A 25364-nucleotide genomic window follows, 5' to 3' on the forward strand; every position below is an offset into this window, starting at 1 on the left:
CAACAGGGCAACAGAACAACAAGACAACAGCACAACAGGACAACAGGACAACAGAACAACAAGACAACAGGACAACAGGACAACAGGACAACAGAACAACAGAACAACAGGGCAACAGAACAACAAGACAACAGCACAACAGGACAACAGGACAACAGAACAACAGGACAACAGAACAACAAGACAACAGGACAACAGGGCAACAGGACAACAGAACAACAGCACAACAACAGGACAACAGAACAACAAGACAACAGGACAACAGGACAACAGGACAACAGAACAACAAGACAACAGGACAACAGGACAACAGGACAACAGAACAACAGAACAACAGAACAACAGGGCAACAGAACAACAAGACAACAGCACAACAGGACAACAGGACAACAGAACAAGAGGACAACAAGACAACAGGACAACAGGGCAACAGGACAACAGAACAACAGCACAACAGGACAACAGAACAACAGAACAACAGAACAACAGGGCAACAGGACAACATAACAACAAGACAACAGAACAACAGAACAACAGGACAACAGAACAACAGCACAACATGACAACAGAACAACAAGACAACAGGACAACAGAACAACAAGACAACAGGACAACAGCACAACAGGGCAACAGGACAACAGAACAACAGGACAAGCGGACAACAGAACAACAGCATAACAGGACAACAGGACAACAGGACAACAGAACAACAGGACAACAGAACAACAGAACAACAGGACAACGGGACAAAAGAACAACAGAACAACAGTACAACAGGACAACAGAACAACAGAACAACAAGACAACAGCACAACAGAACAACAAGACAACAGGACAACAGAACAACAAGACAACAGAACAACAGAACAACATCACAACAGGACATCAAGACAACAGCACAAATGGAAAACAGAACAACAGCACAACAGGACAACAAGACAACAACACAACATGACAACAGAACAACAGCACAACAGGACAACAAGACAACAGCACAACATGACAACAGAACAACAGCACAACAGGACAACAGGACGACAAGACAACAGAACAACAGGGCAACAGAACAACAGGACAACAGAACAACAGGACAACAGAACAACAAGACAACAGAACAACAGAACAACAGGACAACAGAACAACAGCACAACATGACAACAGAACAACAGGACAACAGAACAACAAGACAACAGGACAACAGAACAACAAGACAACAGAACAACAGAACAACAGGACAACAGAACAACAGCACAACATGACAACAGAACAACAGGACAACAGGACAACAGAACAACAAGACAACAGGACAACAAGACAACAAGACAACAGAACAACAGAACAACAGGACAACAGAACAACAAGACAACAGCACAACAGGACAACAGGACAACAGAACAACAGGACAACAAGACAACAGGACAACAGGGCAACAGGACAACAGAACAACAGCACAACAGGACAACAAGACAACAGGACAACAGGACAACAGGACAACAGGACAACAGGACAACAGGGCAACAGAACAACAAGACAACAGCACAACAGGACAACAGGACAACAGAACAACAGGACAACAGGACAACAGGACAACAGAACAACAGAACAACAGGGCAACAGAACAACAAGACAACAGCACAACAGGGCAACAGGACAACAGAACAACAGCACAACAGGACAACAGAACAACAGAACAACAGGACAACAGGGCAACATGACAACAGAACAACAGAACAACAAGACAACAGAACAACAGAACAACAGGACAACAGAACAACAGCACAACATGACAACAGAACAACAGGACAACAGAACAACAAGACAACAGGACAACAGAACAACAAGACAACAGAACAACAGAACAACAGGACAACAGAACAACAGCACAACATAACAACAGAACAACAGGACAACAGGACAACAGAACAACAAGACAACAGGACAACAAGACAACAAGACAACAGAACAACAGAACAACAGCACAACAGCACAACATGACAACAGAACAACAGGACAACAGGACAACAGAACAACAGCACAACAGGACAACAAGACAACAGGACAACAGGACAACAGGACAACAGAACAACAGTACAACAGCACAACAGGACAACAGGACAACAGGACAACAGGGCAACAGAACAACAAGACAACAGCACAACAGGACAACAGGACAACAGAACAACAAGACAACAGGACAACAGGACAACAGGACAACAGAACAACAGAACAACAGGGCAACAGAACAACAAGACAACAGCACAACAGGACAACAGGACAACAGAACAACAGGACAACAGAACAACAAGACAACAGGACAACAGGGCAACAGGACAACAGAACAACAGCACAACAACAGGACAACAGAACAACAAGACAACAGGACAACAGGACAACAGGACAACAGAACAACAAGACAACAGGACAACAGGACAACAGGACAACAGAACAACAGAACAACAGAACAACAGGGCAACAGAACAACAAGACAACAGCACAACAGGACAACAGGACAACAGAACAAGAGGACAACAAGACAACAGGACAACAGGGCAACAGGACAACAGAACAACAGCACAACAGGACAACAGAACAACAGAACAACAGGACAACAGGGCAACAGGACAACATAACAACAAGACAACAGAACAACAGAACAACAGGACAACAGAACAACAGCACAACATGACAACAGAACAACAAGACAACAGGACAACAGAACAACAAGACAACAGGACAACAGCACAACAGGGCAACAGGACAACAGAACAACAGGACAAGCGGACAACAGAACAACAGCATAACAGGACAACAGGACAACAGGACAACAGAACAACAGGACAACAGAACAACAGAACAACAGGACAACGGGACAAAAGAACAACAGAACAACAGTACAACAGGACAACAGAACAACAGAACAACAGAACAACAGAACAACAAGACAACAGAACAACAGGACAACAAGACAACAGAACAACATGACAACAAGACAACAGGACAACAGAACAACAAGACAACAGGACAACAGCACAACAGGGCAACAGGACAACAGAACAACAGGACAACCGGACAACAGAACAACAGCATAACAGGACAACAGGACAACAGGACAACAGAACAACAGGACAACAGAACAACAGAACAACAGAACAACAGAACAACAGGACAACAGGACAACAGAACAACATAACAACAGTACAACAGGACAACAACACAACAGAACAACATGACAACATGACAACAGGACAAGAGAACAACAAGACAACAGGACAACAAGACAACAGGACAACAGAACAACAGAACAACAGGACAACAGAACACAGGACAACAAGACAACAGAACAACAGGACAACAGAACAACAGAACAACAGGACAACAGAACAACAGAACACAGGACAACAAGACAACAGGACAACAGGACAACAGAACAACAGGACAACAGAACAACAGGACAACAGGACAACAGCACAACAGAACAACAGGACAACAGGAAAACAGAACAACAGAACAACAGGACAACAGGACAACAGGACAACAGAACAACAGGACAACAGGACAACAGAACAACAGAACAACAGGACAACAGAACAACAGCACAACAGGACAACAGGACAACAGGACAACAGGACAACAGAACAACAGGACAACAGGACAACAGGACAACAGAACAACAGAACAACAGGACAACAGGAGAACAGCACTTGATGTGATGACACAGGAGAAGTGAATTATGAGTGTGATCTGAGCAGTGAGGGGACTTCCTGATTTAATCAGTATGGATTAACTCAACTCAGACTGACTTCAAGTTACATTTTATATTCTGTGCTTTAGGTTATGAGCGAGAGAGAGAGAGAGAGAGAGAGAGTGTGAAGGAGCGAGAGAGAGAGAGACAGAGAGAGAAAGAGAGAGAGAGAGAGGGGGGAGGGGGGGGCAAGAGGTGCAGGATGGCATACACACTAGGCTGAGGCCTCCACCGTCACAGCGGATGTGTCTGCCTGCTGGTTGGCTGACAGAGACACATCTACTGGAGGATTACGGGAGTAAATGGAATTACCTACCGTTCAAACTCCGAGATAACCATTTCATTATCAGTGTCTCACACACAAGTCGCTTGTCACCTTCCTGTCACACACACCAGTGGAGCAGCAACACACACACGAACACACACACACACACACACACACACACTGTGCCAGACAGGGTCCAATGAACAGCTGACAAACACTCTGTATTTGAAGAATCAAAGATTTAGAAAAGTGATAAATGTGGAGGAAGGTGGGAAAGGACTCGCTCTCCAAAATGTAATGCGGAAAAAAAACTCTGTGTTAAAGTGACAAGCTGAGGCTCCCTGACTCAAGGTAATAATCCCATGTCCCTGAGAAATAAGGCCAGATAATATTGAAGGAGAGTTAATGTGAGATGATTGACCTTTTCCCTTCCCAATCTCCCCTGGCTCTGGTCTGGAAGTCCAGCTTAAACACAAATCCTGGACTAATACGACGCTGTAATACACAAACATCTGTTTTACTCTGAGAGGCCCCCTGACACACACACACACACACACACACACACACATATGCGCCCGCACACACACACGCATACACACCCAGGCACACACACTACGTACACAAATACACACCTTCCCTGTCCCTATCTGTCCCCGTCTGTCTCTCTCTATCCCCATTTGTAACTCAGTCCCTATCTGTCACTCTCTGTCTACATCTGTCACGATCTGTCCCCATCTGTCATAATTGTACCTATCTGTCCCTAACTGTCCCCATCTGTCACTCTCTGTCCCTCTCTGTCCCTCTCTGTCCCTCTCTGTCACTCTCTGTCACTCTCTGTCCCCATCTGTCACTCTCTGTCCTATCAGTCCCTAACTGTCCCCATCTCTCACTCTCTGTCCACATCTGTCACTCTCTGTCCTATCAGTCCCTAACTGTCCCCATCTCTCACTCTCTGTCGTCATCTGTCACTCTCTGTCCCCATCTGTCCCCATCTGTCACTCTCTGTCCCTATCTGTCCCTATCTGTCACTCTCTATCCCCATTTGTAACTCTGTCCCTGTCTGTCCTTCTCTGTCACACAGAGAGTGTGTGAGCGTGTGTGCAGTGCTGCCTCTGCCTATACACAGACTATGTGCCTTGCGTAGGTCCCCGTGGAGGTTAGTGGGCCCCCGACCAACTATATAAAAGTACAAAACCCCAAATAGGAACTCAGTCGGGTCCTCAATTTACTGTTGAGAGTTACAATAGCAGAATACACCAGGTGTCATGAAGAAACGTTGGTAGTGCAATCTGTCACATCTTCTCCTGCATCCTCCCCTCCGGCGTACGACGTCTCAGGAATACTATCCACCAGTCCTGGGATTCATCACTACGCACACCTGTTAATCATTATGGATTCACACCTGGACCTGGATTACCTTCATAATTTCCTCCCCTTTATGTTTCGCTCCTTTATGTTTTCTCACCAGTTGGTATTGTTCGTGTTTACCGGCGTGTTGTTTACCAAGGTGTTGTATAACGGGGTGTTGTTTAACAGAGTGTTGTTTACCGGGGTGTTGTTTACCGGGGTGTTGTTTACCAGAGTGTTGTTTACCGGGGTGTTGTTTACCAGAGTGTTGTTTACCGGGGTGTTGTTTACCGGAGTGTTGTTTAGCGGAGTGTTGTTTACCGGCATGTTGTTTACCGGAGTGTTGTTTAGCGGAGTGTTGTTTACCGGAGTGTTGTTTACCGGAGTGTTGTTTAGCGGTGTGTTGTTTACCAGAGTGTTGTTTACCGGGGTGTTGTTTACCGGGGTGTTGTTTACCGGAGTGTTGTTTAGCGGAGTGTTGTTTACCGGAGTGTTGATTACCGGGGTGTTGTTTACCAAGGTGTTGTTTACTGGAGTGTTGTTTACCGGAGTGTTGTTTACCGGGGTGTTTTTTACCGGGGTGTTGTTTACCGGGGTGTTGTTTACCAGAGTGTTGTTTACCAGAGTGTTGTTTACCAGAGTGTTGTTTACCGGGGTGTTGTTTACCAGAGTGTTGTTTACCAAGGTGTTGTTTACCGGGGTGTTGTTTACCGGCATGTTGTTTACCAGAGTGTTGTTTACCAGAGTGTTGTTTACCGGGGTGTTGTTTACCGGGGTGTTGTTTACCGGGGTGTTGTTTACCGGGGTGTTGTTTACCAGAGTGTTGTTTACCGGCGTGTTGTTTACCGGGGTGTTGTTTACCGGGGGGGTTATTTACCGGGGTGTTGTTTACCAGAGTGTTGTTTACCGGGGTCTTGTTTACCGGGGTGTTGTTTACCGGGGTGTTGTTTACCGGCTCCTTATGGAATTGTTTTGTTACTGGCTTTGTTGTTTATTGAACGTTTCACCTTCACATGCTTCCTGCTTCCTGCTTCCTGCATGTCACCACTTCCACCGAAGTTGGTTCCTCTCCTTGATCGGGCGGCGTTCGGCGGTCGGCGTCGCCGGTCTTCTAGCCATCATCGATCCACTTTTCATTTTCCATTTGTTTTGTCTTGTCTTCCCACTCACCTGGGTTCAAATCCATCATTACATGTTGTGTATTTAACCCTCTGTTCCCCCCCATGTCCTTGTCCGGAGTTGTTTATTGTAAGTGCTTTGTGCACGTTAATTTGGTGTGCGACGGGTTTTGTACCCGTTGATTGTTTGTTCTGATTCTGGTTTTTGTTATTAAACTGCTCCGTTGGAAACACAGTTTTTGCTCTCCTGCGCCTGACTTCTCTGCCGCCAGTACGCACCCCTTACAACGATGGGAGACAGTTACACTACACTACACTCTCAGACGGTCGACGAACAAGGGTACCTTCTACGTTAACACCATGACCAGCTGGCTCAACTGGGGATGGCCGTGGAAGAGGTTCTCCACAGTCTGCAGCATCTCAAACACCCCCGAGAGACGTTGCAGCCCAGTATCGAAGGATACTCTGGATCTACCCAACGGGCGCATGCAGAAACCCGCTCTGCTCAGCGATGCCCGTCTATCCCTCCAGGATAAATACGACGAGAACAGCAACCAGATGCCGCGGCTTCCTCCTTCAGTGCTCTCTCTATTTTTCACACCATTTGGGAGCAGTTATAACATCTCAGATAAAAAATATAGTGATTAATAGGTAAGATCGTTTAGTCAGCCATTATTAGCCGACTGGGCACACAGGGCATGTGCCCAGGGGCCCATTGGTGTTGTTAGTCCCTCTCACTCAGATATCATTAACATGGCGTAATGAAGTCATGAAACAATTTGTAAAAATTTCAGGACATTATCTTTAAAACGGCAACATTTCTTCTATGAAATCTTGATTAGGACCCCCCAAAAAAGGCTAGAGGCTGACCTGTGTCACACACAATATGTAAATATATATATAAATATATACAGTGGGGAGAACAAGTATTTGATACACTGCCGATTTTACAGGTTTCGGCAGTGTATCAAATACTTGTTCTCCCCACTGTATATATTTATATATATATGTATTTTTATCACAAGCTTCGTAAACAACAGGTGTAGACTATCATTGAAACACTTACTTAAGGGTCCTTGAGGGAGAGAGAGGGAGAGAGGTATGAATAGACAAATACCAAATAGACAAATAGACAAATAGACAAATATCAAATAGACAAATAGACAAATAGACAAATACCAAATAGAGAAATATCAAATAGACAGTTACAGCAGCAGGTAAACTTTTGATTCGCTGTTTAAAAGTCTTGTTTCGAAGTCTCATAGCTCGGGGGTAAAATGATGTACTGTGTCGTACTCACCACCCTCTGAGGGCCCAAATCTTTTCAGACTCCTGTGGGGGGGAAGAGTAGCCTGACAAATCACGCTAAATTCAGCTGCTCTGTCGTTCGCTACGTACTTGAGTCTGAAATTGACATCACTGACGTAATTTGTGATGATAAGGGTCGCGAGGAGCGTTGTACAGTTGTCAGCAATCGGATTGTCTCCATCTAATCAGAGCATCAAAGCCAACGACACATTTTCAAATGGTCGCTTCTGGCTCTGACCCAAACCATCAGCTTCTGGACCAATTGGATGGCCCCAATTGTGTTTGCGTAGGGTCGGGGATGTACTCAGATCCAGACTTATTATGGAGAAGAAGCTAACGTCCCTGGGTGTGGCGTTTATCATCACCAGGAGTCTGGGTAGCCAGGCAAGGGGAAGATTCGCCGTCATGCCCTCTTCACAACTGTGTTGGTGTGTGTAGACCACGTTAATTCCTTAGTGATGTGGACACCGGGGAAATTGAAGCTCTCGGGCCCGTCGATGTGGAGGTGGGCCCTGTGTTGAAGGTCAGCGTGGGGGAGGTGTTGTTGCCTACTCTCAACACCTGGTGGCGGCCCGTCAAGATGTCCAGGATCCTGTTGCAGAGGGAGGTGTTTAGTCCCAGGGTCCTTAGCTTAGTAATGAGCTTGGAGGGGACTATGGTGTTGAATGCTGAGCTGAGCTGTAATCAGTGTGTGTGTGTGTGTGTGTGTGTGTGTGTGTGTGTGTGTGTGTGTGTGTGTGTGTGTGTGTGTGTGTGTGTCCGTGTGCGTGTGCGTGCGTGCGTGAGAGTGTGTGAGAGAAGAGAGAGTCCCAGACCCAGTACTGATCAGCATTTTATTATTAATGTCTCCTCAAGGTTAGCAAGAAGAGAGAGTCCCAGACCCAGTACTGATCAGCATTTGATTATTAATGTCTCCTCAAGGTTAGCAAGAAGAGAGAGTCCCAGACCCAGTACTGATCAGCATTTGATTATTAATGTCTCCTCAAGGTTAGCAAGAAGAGAGAGTCCCAGACCCAGTACTGATCAGCATTTGATTATTAATGTCTCCTCAAGGTTAGCAAGAAGAGAGACCTCCTTAATGCAATCAAACATGATTAGATAATTAGCATACAATTTGCATAATGTCTCTGCAATTCATTACCCAGTGAGTGAGTTCATCTCTGTCCCCTGAGAACATCAATCAATCTCCTCTCCTCTCCTCACCACACAAAGAGCAAACACACACACACACACACACACCACAGACACAGAGGTGCGTACATGTCTGTCTCTGTGTCCCCTCTCTACCCAACCTGTCTCTATGTTCCCTCTCTACCCAGCCTGTCTCTCTGTCCCCTCTCTACCCAGCCTGTCTATATGTCCCCTCTCTACCCAGCCTGTCTCTCTGTCCCCTCTCTACCCAGCCGGTCTCTATGTCCCCTCTCTACCCAGTCTGTCTCTATGTCCCCTCTCTACCCAGTCTGTCTCTGTGTCCCCTCTCTACCCAGCCTGTCTCTATGTCCCCTCTCTATCCAGCCTGTCTCTGTGTCCCCTCTCTACCCGGCCTGTCTCTATGTCCCCTCTCTATCCAGCCTGTCTCTATGTCCCCTCTCTACCCAGTCTGTCTCTATGTCCCCTCTCCTCCCTGCCTGTCTCTATGTCCCCTCTCTACCCATTCTGTCTCTATGTCCCCTCTCTACCCAGTCTGTCTCTATGTCCCCTCTCTACCCAGTCTGTCTCTGTGTCCCCTCTCTACCCGGCCTGTCTCTATGTCCCCTCTCTATCCAGCCTGTCTCTATGTCCCCTCTCTACCCAGTCTGTCTCTATGTCCCCTCTCCTCCCTGCCTGTCTCTATGTCCCCTCTCTACCCATTCTGTCTCTATGTCCCCTCTCTACCCAGTCTGTCTCTATGTCCCCTCTCTACCCAGTCTGTCTCTGTGTCCCCTCTCTACCCAGCCTGTCTCTATGTCCCCTCTCTACCCAGCCTGCATCTATGTCCCCTCTCTATCCAGCCTGTCTCTTTGTCCCCTCTCTACCCGGCCTGTCTCTATGTCCCCTCTCTATCCAGCCTGTCTCTACGTCCCCTCTCTACCCAGTCTGTCTCTACGTCCCCTCTCTACCCAGTCTGTCTCTACATCCCCTCTCTACCCAGTCTGTCTCTACGTCCCCTCTCTACCCCTGACAAAAGGAAACACCAACATAAAGTATCTTCATAGGGCATTGTGCCACAACGAGCCAGACCGTCTTCAATGAACCCTGGCATAGATTCTACAAGTGTCTGGAACTCTATCGGAGGGATGCGACACCATTCTTCCATGAGAAATTCCATCATTTGGTGTTTTGCTGATGATGGTGGAAAACACTGTCTCAGGAGTGGCTTCTGATTCTCCCATAAGTGTTCAATTGGGTTGAGATCTGGTGACTGAGACAGCCATGGAATATGGTTTTCATCATTGTCCTGCTCATCAAACCATTCAGTGACCACTCTTGCCCCGTGGATGGGAGGGGGCCATTGTCATCCTAAGGGGCCATAGACACGGAGGCCAAAGTAATGTAATCTCTCTCTCTCTCTTTCATGGCTGTATTACAGCATCAGTCAGTCAACCATAGAAACAACAACTGTCCACAATCACACTACTACCAGTTTCACTCTGCTATGATAACAGAACATTCACTGATATCATTGAGTTACCACCGGTTACACAATGCAGACATATTGCCTTTAAGTAATATAATAATAATAATATATGGTATTTATCCAAAGCAACTTAATCATTCATGCATACTGTATATTTACCACTTTACAGCACCTTGAAGAGGAACTGACAGCGTTTTAAATACTTTGCAGATATGAAACAAACAAGACAATCATAATATCAGTTAAAAATATCAACTATCGCTTCAAAACCAACTTTATCAGGTTTTAAAATATATTCTATTTGACTCAGCGTTCCATGACACTAAGACATTGTTGTCGGAATAGATGGATACAGTTCAGTGCATGGTTCATATAGTTCACCAATATATTTTCTTGAAGGGTCCCAAAAAATATTGCTATCAGGTTGTAAATCACAGCTGGTCTGGTACATTGGTTGCTGCCTCCACACAGTCAGGATGCAGTTTCCGTTTCAATGACTCAATATTTTTAACAAAAATGGAGGACCCTACTAATGTTAACACAAAACAAACAAACAAAGGGCAATAATCACAAGTCAGTCTTAACGTGGATAATTTGCTATGGCACCAAGTATCAAACAAAAGGCCCGTGGGCCAAAAATAGGAAATTCAAGCAAGTCAACAGTTAAGTCATCTACTTTATGAAATTACAGCCTGTTGCACTCGCCTCTGTGAACTCAACTTCAATTGCTTTCGTGTGTCCCGTTTACAAAGCGCAGCTTAGGGAAAGTGTACAGACACATGCCACAGTCCCAACTAGGATACTAAAATGTTGCAGTCTGGCTTGAAAACTTGACAATGAATAACCCAAAAAAGTGCAACAAAATATCAGGCAAAGAAGAAACGTGTAGGCCTGTTACAGCAACATTTGAGCAGTAGGCTATACAACTATAATACATGTTGAATGCTACACAACTATAATACATGTTGAATGCTACACAACTATAATACATGTTGAATGCTACACAACTATAATACATGTTGAATGCTATACAACTATAATACATGTTGAATGCTACACAACTATAATACATGTTGAATGCTATACAACTATAATACATGTTGAATGCTACACAACTATAATACATGTTGAATGCTACACAACTATAATACATGTTGAATGCTACACAACTATAATACATGTTGAATGCTACACAACTATAATACATGTTGAATGCTATACAACTATAATACATGTTGAATGCTACACAACTATAATACATGTTGAATGCTACACAACTATAATACATGTTGAATGCTATACAACTATAATACATGTTGAATGCTACACAACTATAATACATGTTGAATGCTACACAACTATAATACATGTTGAATGCTACACAACTATAATACATGTTGAATGCTACACAACTATAATACATGTTGAATGCTATACAACTATAATACATGTTGAATGCTACACAACTATAATACATGTTGAATGCTACACAACTATTATACATGTTGAATGCTACACAACTATAATACATGTTGAATGCTATACAACTATAATACATGTTGAATGCTACACAACTATAATACATGTTGAATGCTACACAACTATTATACATGTTGAATGCTACACAACTATAATACATGTTGAATGCTATACAACTATAATACATGTTGAATGCTACACAACTATAATACATGTTGAATGCTACACAACTATAATACATGTTGAATGCTACACAACTATAATACATGTTGAATGCTACACAACTATAATACATGTTGAATGCTACACAACTATAATACATGTTGAATGCTATACAACTATAATACATGTTGAATGCTATACAACTATAATACATGTTGAATGCTATACAACTATAATACATGTTGAATGCTACACAACTATAATACATGTTGAATGCTACACAACTATAATACATGTTGAATGCTACACAACTATAATACATGTTGAATGCTACACAACTATAATACATGTTGAATGCTACACAACTATAATACATGTTGAATGCTACACAACTATAATACATGTTGAATGCTACACAACTATAATACATGTTGAATGCTACACAACTATAATACATGTTGAATGCTACACAACTATAATACGTGTTGAATGCTATACAACTATAATACATGTTGAATGCTATACAACTATAATACATGTTGAATGCTACACAACTATAATACATGTTGAATGCTACACAACTATAATACATGTTGAATGCTACACAACTATAATACATGTTGAATGCTATACAACTATAATACATGTTGAATGCTACACAACTATAATACATGTTGAATGCTATACAACTATAATACATGTTGAATGCTACACAACTATAATACATGTTGAATGCTACACAACTATAATACATGTTGAATGCTACACAACTATAATACATGTTGAATGCTACACAACTATAATACATGTTGAATGCTATACAACTATAATACATGTTGAATGCTACACAACTATAATACATGTTGAATGCTACACAACTATAATACATGTTGAATGCTATACAACTATAATACATGTTGAATGCTACACAACTATAATACATGTTGAATGCTACACAACTATAATACATGTTGAATGCTACACAACTATAATACATGTTGAATGCTACACAACTATAATACATGTTGAATGCTATACAACTATAATACATGTTGAATGCTACACAACTATAATACATGTTGAATGCTACACAACTATTATACATGTTGAATGCTACACAACTATAATACATGTTGAATGCTATACAACTATAATACATGTTGAATGCTACACAACTATAATACATGTTGAATGCTACACAACTATTATACATGTTGAATGCTACACAACTATAATACATGTTGAATGCTATACAACTATAATACATGTTGAATGCTACACAACTATAATACATGTTGAATGCTACACAACTATAATACATGTTGAATGCTACACAACTATAATACATGTTGAATGCTACACAACTATAATACATGTTGAATGCTACACAACTATAATACATGTTGAATGCTATACAACTATAATACATGTTGAATGCTATACAACTATAATACATGTTGAATGCTATACAACTATAATACATGTTGAATGCTACACAACTATAATACATGTTGAATGCTACACAACTATAATACATGTTGAATGCTACACAACTATAATACATGTTGAATGCTACACAACTATAATACATGTTGAATGCTACACAACTATAATACATGTTGAATGCTACACAACTATAATACATGTTGAATGCTACACAACTATAATACATGTTGAATGCTACACAACTATAATACATGTTGAATGCTATACAACTATAATACATGTTGAATGCTACACAACTATAATACGTGTTGAATGCTACACAACTATAATACATGTTGAATGCTACACAACTATAATACATGTTGAATGCTACACAACTATAATACATGTTGAATGCTACACAACTATAATACATGTTGAATGCTACACAACTATAATACATGTTGAATGCTACACAACTATAATACATGTTGAATGCTACACAACTATAATACGTGTTGAATGCTATACAACTATAATACATGTTGAATGCTATACAACTATAATACATGTTGAATGCTACACAACTATAATACATGTTGAATGCTACACAACTATAATACATGTTGAATGCTACACAACTATAATACGTGTTGAATGCTATACAACTATAATACATGTTGAATGCTACACAACTATAATACATGTTGAATGCTTTACAACTATAATACATGTTGAATGCTATACAACTATAATACATGTTGAATGCTATACAACTATAATACATGTTGAATGCTATACAACTATAATACATGTTGAATGCTTTACAACTATAATACATGTTGAATGCTACACAACTATAATACATGTTGAATGCTATACAACTATAATACATGTTGAATGCTATACAACTATAATACATGTTGAATGCTTTACAACTATAATACATGTTGAATGCTACACAACTATAATACATGTTGAATGCTATACAACTATAATACATGTTGAATGCTACACAACTATAATACATGTTGAATGCTACACAACTATAATACATGTTGAATGCTACACAACTATAATACATGTTGAATGCTACACAACTATAATACATGTTGAATGCTACACAACTATAATACATGTTGAATGCTACACAACTATAATACATGTTGAATGCTATACAACTATAATACATGTTGAATGCTACACAACTATAATACATGTTGAATGCTACACAACTATAATACATGTTGAATGCTACACAACTATAATACATGTTGAATGCTACACAACTATAATACATGTTGAATGCTACACAACTATAATACATGTTGAATGCTATACAACTATAATACATGTTGAATGCTACACAACTATAATACATGTTGAATGCTACACAACTATAATACGTGTTGAATGCTACACAACTATAATACATGTTGAATGCTACACAACTATAATACATGTTGAATGCTACACAACTATAATACATGTTGAATGCTACACAACTATAATACATGTTGAATGCTATACAACTATAATACATGTTGAATGCTACACAACTATAATACATGTTGAATGCTACACAACTATAATACATGTTGAATGCTACACAACTATAATACATGTTGAATGCTACACAACTATAATACATGTTGAATGCTACACAACTATAATACATGTTGAATGCTATACAACTATAATACATGTTGAATGCTACACAACTATAATACATGTTGAATGCTACACAACTATAATACATGTTGAATGCTACACAACTATAATACATGTTGAATGCTTTACAACTATAATACATGTTGAATGCTATACAACTATAATACATGTTGAATGCTACACAACTATAATACGTGTTGAATGCTACACAACTATAATACATGTTGAATGCTACACAACTATAATACATGTTGAATGCTATACAACTATAATACATGTTGAATGCTACACAACTATAATACATGTTGAATGCTACACAACTATAATACATGTTGAATGCTACACAACTATAATACATGTTGAATGCTACACAACTATAATACATGTTGAATGCTATACAACTATAATACATGTTGAATGCTATACAACTATAATACATGTTGAATGCTACACAACTATAATACGTGTTGAATGCTACACAACTATAATACATGTTGAATGCTATACAACTATAATACATGTTGAATGCTATACAACTATAATACATGTTGAATGCTACACAACTATAATACATGTTGAATGCTACACAACTATAATACATGTTGAATGCTACACAACTATAATACATGTTGAATGCTACACAACTATAATACATGTTGAATGCTACACAACTATAATACATGTTGAATGCTACACAACTATAATACATGTTGAATGCTACACAACTATAATACATGTTGAATGCGTCCATACAGCAATGCTGTATTCAACTGCACCAGTGATCCATGCAGTGGGAAAAATATGAGAAACATGTTTTAAGTTCAAAGTCACAACAAATATAGCTACATTTACGATATGTTGAGTTATTAAATACATTTTGATTAGCAGCAGAGGCTGGACAAATATTAAGTATCTCTTATTTTGTTTGAGTATGTCAAAATGCTATGTACAGCATCTTATGTACAGCACCATAAGTGGACATTATAAAGTGCCATATGTTTTGTAATAAAACAATTGCCTGTTTAGGTCGCTGATGCAATTTTCTTTGTAAAAACAAATAGTCTCTGTCAAGCCCACAAATGTGTTGTATTCTTTTCAATATGGCCTGTGGCTTGATTGAGTTTGACACCCTTAGGCTAGTGTATCTATTTACGTAGCTAGCAATTTTTTGGGGGGCAAGCTAAAAACACGGAGCCAAACATTAGCTAGCTAACTAGCTGCTCGGTGGATGTGATGTCATTGGAGGAGTGGGTGAGTGACTGACTTTTCCCCTTAATATTGATTTACGGTGGCTACAGCAAGAGGTGCAAGTGTCATTTTGGTTAGCTAGCAAGAAATGTGAATTGTTTGCTAGCTAACGTATTTGGCATCGATCAAATGGGCAGGCAAGTTCCAATTCAGTTGTCAAAACGGGGATTGGGACAAGCGTGTATTCACAGACAAGCTGCACAAGGAGGAGCAGGCTACAATTCCCCGTTGTTTCAATGCAATTTTGATGGCCAACTAGGCCGTCAATGTAAATAAGAATTTGTTTATAACTGACTTGCCTAGTTAAATAAACAAATAAAATAAAGTTTGTAATGGTTTATCTAATGTTTGCTCATTCGATTTTTAGCTCAAAGTGAACGATGACAGGCCCAACTGCCTGCAAACACACAGTCCAGTTCAAAGTGAATGATGGCAGGTCCTACTGCCTGTAAACACACAGTCCAGTTCAAAGTGAACGATGACAGGCCCAACTGCCTGCAAACACACAGTCCAGGTCAAAGTGAATGATGGCAGGTCCTACTGCCTGTAAACACACAGTCCAGTTCAAAGTGAATGATGACAGGCCCAACTGCCTGCAAACACACAGTCCAGTTCAAAGTGAATGATGGCAGGTCCTACTGCCTGTAAACACACAGTCCAGTTCAAAGTGAATGATGGCAGGTCCTACTGCCTGTAAACACACAGTCCAGTTCAAAGAGCCCAACTCATTGAACACCACAGTATGTGTCATAATACCCATAAAACCTAGTGTTCGAACGGGGAAATAGTTCCAATAGTTTTTTCTTTTAGAAACACTAACAATAAGGACTGTGTTCCGTGTAGGCTTTCCCTGTCGTGATGTTTTGATAACTGTGTAAATCTCTCTAGGACAAGGTGACTTTTATCAATATATTCCCCTGTATTTACTCCCCAAAAATGCTATGGTAATTAGCTGCTAACGTGGAACTACAAATGCCATGGTGGTCTTGATGAGACTGCCGAATCGAGGCAAAGTCAAGAATCTCTGGATGAACTATCTGATGGTCGCCAAATGTAGTAATTAATAAATTGGCTACATTTCTTTAAAATGGATAATTCTGTGAACTGTCTTGTGCAAGTTTTAAATTGACACAATGCCTGTCAGCTAGAGATGGAGTGTATTAGCTTGTATAACATCTACTTTGATGCTAGTTGGCATTTTCAAATTCGAAAGAGATTTACATGGTTATGAAAACACCATGCCAGGGTAAACCTACGCCAAATACAGACCTTATTTGAGGTGTTTCAAAAATTAATTTGGGGAAAATTAATGGTGCAAAAATGACTGAAACCATTTCCGACTTGCAACAAAAAGCGAGTGCATACAGGTTCGCATTTTTGGCCTCAGTGGGAATTGAACCCACAACCCTCTCAATGATAACACCATGATCTTACCAACAGACACACAGGTCCAGAACCAGAGTCTGTAATGGTACGTATGACATAGTTATAGGGTGCCTGTGAGAGGAGGGTAGAACTGTGCCCTCTATATGAAACCAGATGAATGTAATCTTTCCCTGACCTCAGCACTGTCAGAGCAGTTAAGACATATTGAAATCTATCCTGACAAAGCTTATAGAGAATTATAACACAACATGAATCACACCACGGCCTGCTGGTGCTGGGAAACTGTCAGAAGAGAGGGAGAGAAGGGTGGAAGAGGAGAGAGGGGCAAGAGGAGACAGGGGGGGAAGAGAAGAGAGGGGGAAGAGGAGAGAGGGGGGAAGAGAAGAGAGGGGAAGAGGAAACAGGGGGGAAGAGGAGGGGGAAGAGGAGAGAGAGGGAAGAAGAGAGGGGAGAGATAGATTTTTTGAGCGAATTACATTGAGAGCATTGTGATAGAATGACTCCAGATGAGTCTCTGTCTGTCTGTCTGTCCGTCCGTCCGTCCGTCCGTCCGTCCGTCCGTCCGTCCGTCCGTCCGTCCGTCCGTCCGTCCATCCGTCCGTCCGTCTGTCTGTGTCTCTTGCTCTCTCAATTCAATTTCAATTCAATTTCAATTCAAGGGCTTTATTGGCATGGGAAACATATGTTTACATTGCGAAAGCAAGTGAGGTAGATAATAAACAAAAGTAAAATAAACAATAACAATGTACAGTAAACATTACATTCAAAGAAGTTCCAAAAGACGAAAGAAATGTCAAATGTCATATTATGTCTATGCAGCGTTGTAACGAATAGTTAAAGTAAAAAATGGAAAATAAATAAATATGGGTTGTATTTACAATGGTGTTTGTTCTTCACTGGTTGCCCTTTTCTTGTGGCAACAGGTCACACATATTGCTGCTGTGATGGCACACTGTGGCATTTCACCCAGTAGATATGGGAGTTTATCAAAACTGGGTATGTTTTCGAAATTCTTTGCGGGTCTGTGTAATCTGAGTTAAAAATCTGTTTCTTATATGGTCATACATTTTGCAGGAGGTTAGGAAGTGCAGCTCAGTTTCCATTTGGTGTTCTACGTTGTACATGGAGGATATTTTAGCAGAATTCTGCGTGCAGAGTCTCAATTTGGACTTTGTCCCATTTTTTGAATTCTTGGTTGGTGAGAGGACCCCAGACCTCACAACCATTAAGGGCATTGGGTTCTATAACTGATTGAAGTATTTTTAGCCAGATGCCCTTACCTGTGGCGCTGATGTTCAGGCCGAGGTATGTATAGTGCTTTGTGTGCTGTAGGGCAACAGTGTCTAGATGGAATTTGTATTTGTTGTCCTTGCAACTGGACCTTTTTTGGAACGCCATTATTTTTGTCTTCCTGAGATTTACCGTCTGGGCCCAGGTCTGGCAGAATCTTTGCAGATGATCTAGGTGCTGCTGTAGGCCCTCCTTGGTTGGTGACAGAAGCACCAGATCATCAGCAAACAGTAGACATTTGGACTTCAGATTCTAGTAAGGTGAGGCTGGGTGCTGCACTGTCTCTCTCTCTCCTTCTGTGATTCCATCTTTGTCTTCCTGTATCCTGTGTTGGATGCAAATAGAGCCGGAATGGAGATCCTGTCTGCTTAACAGGAGCTGACAGGGGGGCTGATGGGTAATAATGTCTGCCTTCTCGTGGAGAGATTAAACACAGGAAGCAGGAAGTAAGACAGACAGGAGAATTGAGGGAAGGAGAGAGGTAAAGAGGAGGAGGAGGAGGAAAAGGGAAGGAGAGATGGAAGGAGAGGGAGAGGAGGAGTAGGGAAGGAGGAGGAGTGAGGAAGGAGAGAGAGAAGGAGAGAGGGAAGGAGGAGGAGGAAAGATGAGTAGGGAAGGAGAGAGATAGGAGGAGTAGGGCAGATGAGTAGGGAAGGAGAGAGATAGGAGGAGGAGGGAAGATGAGTATGGAAGGAGATAGAGGAGGAGGAGGGAAGGAGAGAGGGAAGAGGAGTAGGGAAGGAGAGGGAGGAGGAGGAGGGAAGGAGAGAGAGGAGTAGGGAAGATGAGTAGGGAAGGAGAGAGATAGGTGGAGGAGGAGGGAAGGAGAGAGAGAGGAGGAGGAGGGAGGATGAGTAGGGAAGGAGAGAGGGAAGAGGAGGAGGGAAAGAGAGAGAGAGGAGGAGGAGGGAATGAGAGAGAGAGGAGGGGGAGGGAAGGAGAGAGGGAAGAGGAGGAGGGAAGGAGAGGGAGGAGGAGGAGGGAAGGAGAGAGAGGAGGAGTAGGGAAGATGAGTAAGGAATGAGAGAGAGGGGATGAGGAGGGAATGAGAGAGAGAGGAAGGGGAGGGAAGGAGAGAGGGAAGAGGAACTGGGAAGGAGAGGGAGGAGGAGGGAAGGAGAGAGAGGAGGAGTAGGGAAGATGAGTAGGGAAGGAGAGAGAGAGGAGTAGGAGGGAAGGAGAGAGAGAGAGAGGAGGAGGAGGAGGGAAGGAGAGAGAGAGAGGAGGAGGAGGAGGAGGGAAGGAGAGAGAGAGGAGGAGGAGGGAAGGAGAGAGAGGAGGAGTGGGGAAGATGAGTATGGAAGGAGAGAGAGAGGATGAGGAGGGAAGGAGAAGGAGAGAAGCAGGAGGGAAGAAGAGAGAGAGGAGAAGGAGGGAAGGAGAGAGAGAGGAGGAAGAGGGAAGGAGAGAGGGATTCAGTCAGCACAGGCGGAAGATGTTGATAAAACACTGGGGCTTAGTGTACCTCTCTGGGTTTCCATTTGGGTAAGGGACAGGGAGTATTTCTCTTTACTTCATTGGGAAGAGAAGAGTATTGCATATTATTGTCGGCCAATAGCATTCTATGACTCCACAGTCTGGTTTACTAAAGAAAGTGACACTGCGTTTTCATTGATAATGCATTTTAATTGAAATGCTGGGCATTTATTTGCTTTCAAGCTAATTTTATCCCTTTGAATGTCCAGGGAGCTGTGAGGGATTTACAGTGAAGTCGGTCAGAGGAGAACAGAGGCAGCTAGTGCTTCACGTTCCTCTGGTTCATCAGCCCCACACTGTAAAGCAGTCACTATGGTGTGAACGTACAGGGTGGTTTGAAAACGACACACCTTTTTCAGGATACACATATCTCTCTGGTGTGTGCTCATAGCAGTTTTCCAAGAGGCCAATTGGTGGGACTCGGTCGTGCCTGCACATTTACCAACCCAAATTCCAAATGATTGTCTGCACATGAATCATTTTTGCAATCGAGGCTAAAGACTTGATTATGGCCAAAAACTTGTTTTGTTCATGATAAAAGGACGTACAGACATTTCAAGCAGGTTAGGCTTTATTAGAAGGTATATTCTGTCTTCTCGCAGGCAGGCAGCCATTCAGAGAGCCAGACACAGCCAGGATGTGTCCCAGTGGGGATCTCCCCAAGGCAGCCCCATTCCCAGGCCATGACTAAATCAGCATATGTATGTGTGTGTGTGTGTGTGTGTGTGTGTGTGTGTGTGTGTGTGTGTGTGTGTGTGTGTGTGTGTGTGTGTGTAACACAATACTCCAGTGACAAACTAAAAATAGAACACATCTATTAAAGTGTGTGTCCCTGGTCAACTAACTGTGACCTTCTCTCTCTCTCTCTCTCTCTCTATATATATATATATATATATATATATATATATATATATTAATATCACTCTCTCTCTCTTTCTCTCTAGATATATATTAATATCACTCTCTCTCTCTCTCTAGATATATATTAATATCACTCTCTCTCTCTCTCTCTCTCTCTTTCTCTCTAGATATATATTAATAACACACTCTCTCTCTTTCACTTTCTCTCTCTCTTTCTCTTTCTCTTTATTTCTCTCTCTCTCTCGCACACTCTCTGTCTCTCCCCTTCATCTCTCCCCCCTCCATCTCACTCTATATCCCTAACTTCTCTCTTAAACTAATCCTCTGTCTACCCCTCCCTGTCCTCTCCATCCTCACCCCTCTCTCTACCCCTCCCTGTCCTCTCAATCCTCACCCCTCTCTCTACCCCTCCCTGTCCTCTCCATCCTCACCCCTCTGTCTACCCCTCCCTGTCCTCTCCATCCTTACCCCTCTCTCTACCCCTCCCTGTCCTCTCCATCCTCACCCCTCTCTCTACCCCTCCCTGTCCTCTCCATCCTCACCCCTCTGTCTACCCCTCCCTGTCCTCTCCATCCTCACCCCTCTCTCTACCCCTCCCTGTCCTCTCCATCCTCACCCCTCTCTCTACCCCTCCCTGTCCTCTCCATCCTCACCCCTCTCTCTACCCCTCCCTGTCCTCTATATCTCACAAGAGATGGATTAAATCATATTGCAGCACCACGTCATACATTGCAGTCGTTAAGGTCCGACACTACATTGTATTTCAGGTATGAAACAGTAACCAAAATCAGGTTATCACATCCTAATCTACATAATCCACTTCAGACAATGGAGGAGAAACTGGTAAAATGGGAAAAGATCATTCCTGAACATCATTCAAATATCTCCCAACCTATAGTCATCAAACTGAGAGCCTTGTCTTCCCAAAACCCAATCCGTAATCCAATAATCCAGTACTCAACATATTTACAGCTCCACTGCCTCCCTCCCTCATTTAGACTCAGTCAGCCCTCTGTCTGTTTTACAACTTTAAATTAACGTTCATTTAATTAACTTGCTTAATCCAAGCACCCTTGTTGAGCTTCCATTAGGCAGGGGCCGATAAACACACAGAGAGGCAAACACAATACAGCAACTCACTGCATTACTCCAGGGGAGTGTTTCACTTTAGACTCCAGACCGTTGTTAGAAAACACACAGCAATGTTTAACACACAGAGAAACACATGCAGTATTTGACATGACACTCACTCAATCTAGCCCAAGAGAGGATGAAGAAAGACTGATCTGTACCTTTGCTTTTAGCTAGGGGAGGAGGAGAGAAGAGGTTGTATATCCACAGTGGCGGAAGAGGAGGATGAGGAGGAAGAGGAGGCGAGAAGAGGTTGTGTATCCACAGTGGCGGAAGAGGAGGAAGAGGAGGAGAGAAGAGGTTGTGTATCCACAGTGGCGGAAGAGGAGGAAGAGGAGGAGAGAAGAGGTCGTGTATCCACAGTGGCGGAAGAGGAGGATGAGGAGGATGAGGAGGAAGAGGAGGAGAGAAGAGGTCGTGTATCCACAGTGGCGGAAGAGGAGGATGAGGAGGATGAGGAGGAGAGAAGAGGTCGTGTATCCACAGTGGCGGAGGAGAAGGAAGAGGAGGAAGAGGAGGAGAGAAAACCAACAGTGAATAGTTTGATGTGAAAGAATGCTCGATGAGTACAAAACACACATTAATATATTCATATTAACAAAATCAACACACAGTAGCAACTTGGCAGTGTAGTATAATCAGACCACACTACAGACCACACAGTCCTTCACACACTACACATTAACACACACACACACATACACACACACACACACAATCATGCAGTACTCTAGGTTTATGTTAAAATCTGCATGCGAAAAAACAACTATTTCAGTTAGTTTGTATCTGAGATGGCAAAATACTCCTCTTTTGATATTGTTAATGTAACACTGTAACATGATGTAACACTGTAACATGATGTAACACTGTAACATGATGTAACACTGTAACATGATGTAACACTGTAACATGATGTAACACTGTAACATGATGTAACACTGTAACACTGATGTAACACTGATGTAACACTGATGTAACACTGATGTAACACTGATGTAACACTGATGTAACACTGATGTAACACTGTAACATGATGTAACACTGTAACATGATGTAACACTGTAACATGATGTAACACTGATGTAACACTGTAACATGATGTAACACTGATGTAACACTGTAACACTGATGTAACACTGATGTAACACTGATGTAACACTGATGTAACACTGATGTAACACTGATGTAACACTGATGTAACACTGTAACATGATGTAACACTGTAACATGATGTAACACTGTAACATGATGTAACACTGATGTAACACTGTAACATGATGTAACACTGATGTAACACTGATGTAACACTGTAACATGATGTAACACTGTAACATGATGTAACACTGATGTAACACTGATGTAACACTGTAACATGATGTAACACTGTAACATGATGTAACACTGATGTAACATTGTAACATGATGTAACACTGATGTAACACTGTAACATGATGTAACACTGATGTAACACTGTAACATGATGTAACACTGATGTAACACTGTAACATGATGTAACACTGATGTAACACTGTAACATGATGTAACACTGTAACATGATGTAACACTGATGTAACACTGTAACATGATGTAACACTGTAACATGATGTAATGCTGTACATTGATGTAACACTGTAACATGATGTAACACTGATGTAACACTGTAACATGATGTAACACTGATGTAACACTGTAACATGATGTAACACTGATGTAACACTGTAACATGATGTAACACTGATGTAACACTGTAACATGATGTAACACTGTAACATGATGTAACACTGATGTAACACTGTAACATGATGTAACACTGATGTAACACTGATGTAACACTGTAACATGATGTAACACTGTAACATGATGTAACACTGATGTAACACTGTAACATGATGTAACACTGATGTAACACTGATGTAACACTGTAACATGATGTAACACTGTAACATGATGTAACACTGATGTAACACTGTAACATGATGTAACACTGTAACATGATGTAATGCTGTACATTGATGTAACACTGTAACATGATGTAACACTGATGTAACACTGTAACATGATGTAACACTGATGTAACACTGTAACATGATGTAACACTGATGTAACACTGTAACATGATGTAACACTGTAACATGATGTAACACTGTAACATGATGTAACACTGATGTAACACTGTAACATGATGTAACACTGTAACATGATGTAACACTGTAACATGATGTAACACTGTAACATGATGTAACACTGTAACATGATGTAACACTGTAACATGATGTAACACTGTAACATGATGTAACACTGTAAAATGATGTAACACTGTAACATGATGTAACATTGTAACATGATGTAAAACTGTAACATGATGTAACACTGTAAAATGATGTAACATTGTAACATGATGTAACACTGTAACATGATGTAACACTGTAACATGATGTAACACTGTAACATGATGTAATACTGTAAAATGATGTAATGCTGTACATTGATGTAACGCTGTACATTGATGTAACGCTGTAACATGATGTAACATGATGTAATACTGGTGTAACATTGTAACATGATGTAACACTGTAATATGATGTAATGCTGTACATTGATGTAACGCTGTAACATGATGTAACACTGTAACATGATGTAATACTGTAACATGATGTAACACTGGTGTAACATTGTAACATGATGTAACACTGTAACATGATGTAATGCTGTACATTGATGTAACGCTGTACATTGATGTAACGCTGTAAAATGATGTAACACTGTAACATTATGTAACACTGGTGTAACATTGTAACATGATGTAACACTGTAATATGATGTAATGCTGTACATTGA

At 41.5% G+C, this 25364-nt stretch overlaps 1 protein-coding gene across 1 annotated transcript in view; it reads right to left on the minus strand.

Annotated features, from left to right (window-relative positions):
- The window catches only part of LOC110505895 (neurexin-3a), a 651746-nt gene that overhangs the window by 615808 nt on the left and 10574 nt on the right, over positions 1-25364 (minus strand). Inside the window, exon 4 of the mRNA XM_090221316.1 lies at positions 22688-22699. Coding sequence (XP_090077442.1) covers positions 22688-22699 — 12 coding nt within the window. The remainder of the gene's footprint in view (positions 1-22687; positions 22700-25364) is intronic.

The sequence above is a fragment of the Oncorhynchus mykiss genome, chromosome 25, assembly GCF_057628025.1.
Source record: "Oncorhynchus mykiss isolate SJ-2025 chromosome 25, ASM5762802v1, whole genome shotgun sequence".
Lineage (NCBI taxonomy): Eukaryota > Metazoa > Chordata > Actinopteri > Salmoniformes > Salmonidae > Oncorhynchus > Oncorhynchus mykiss.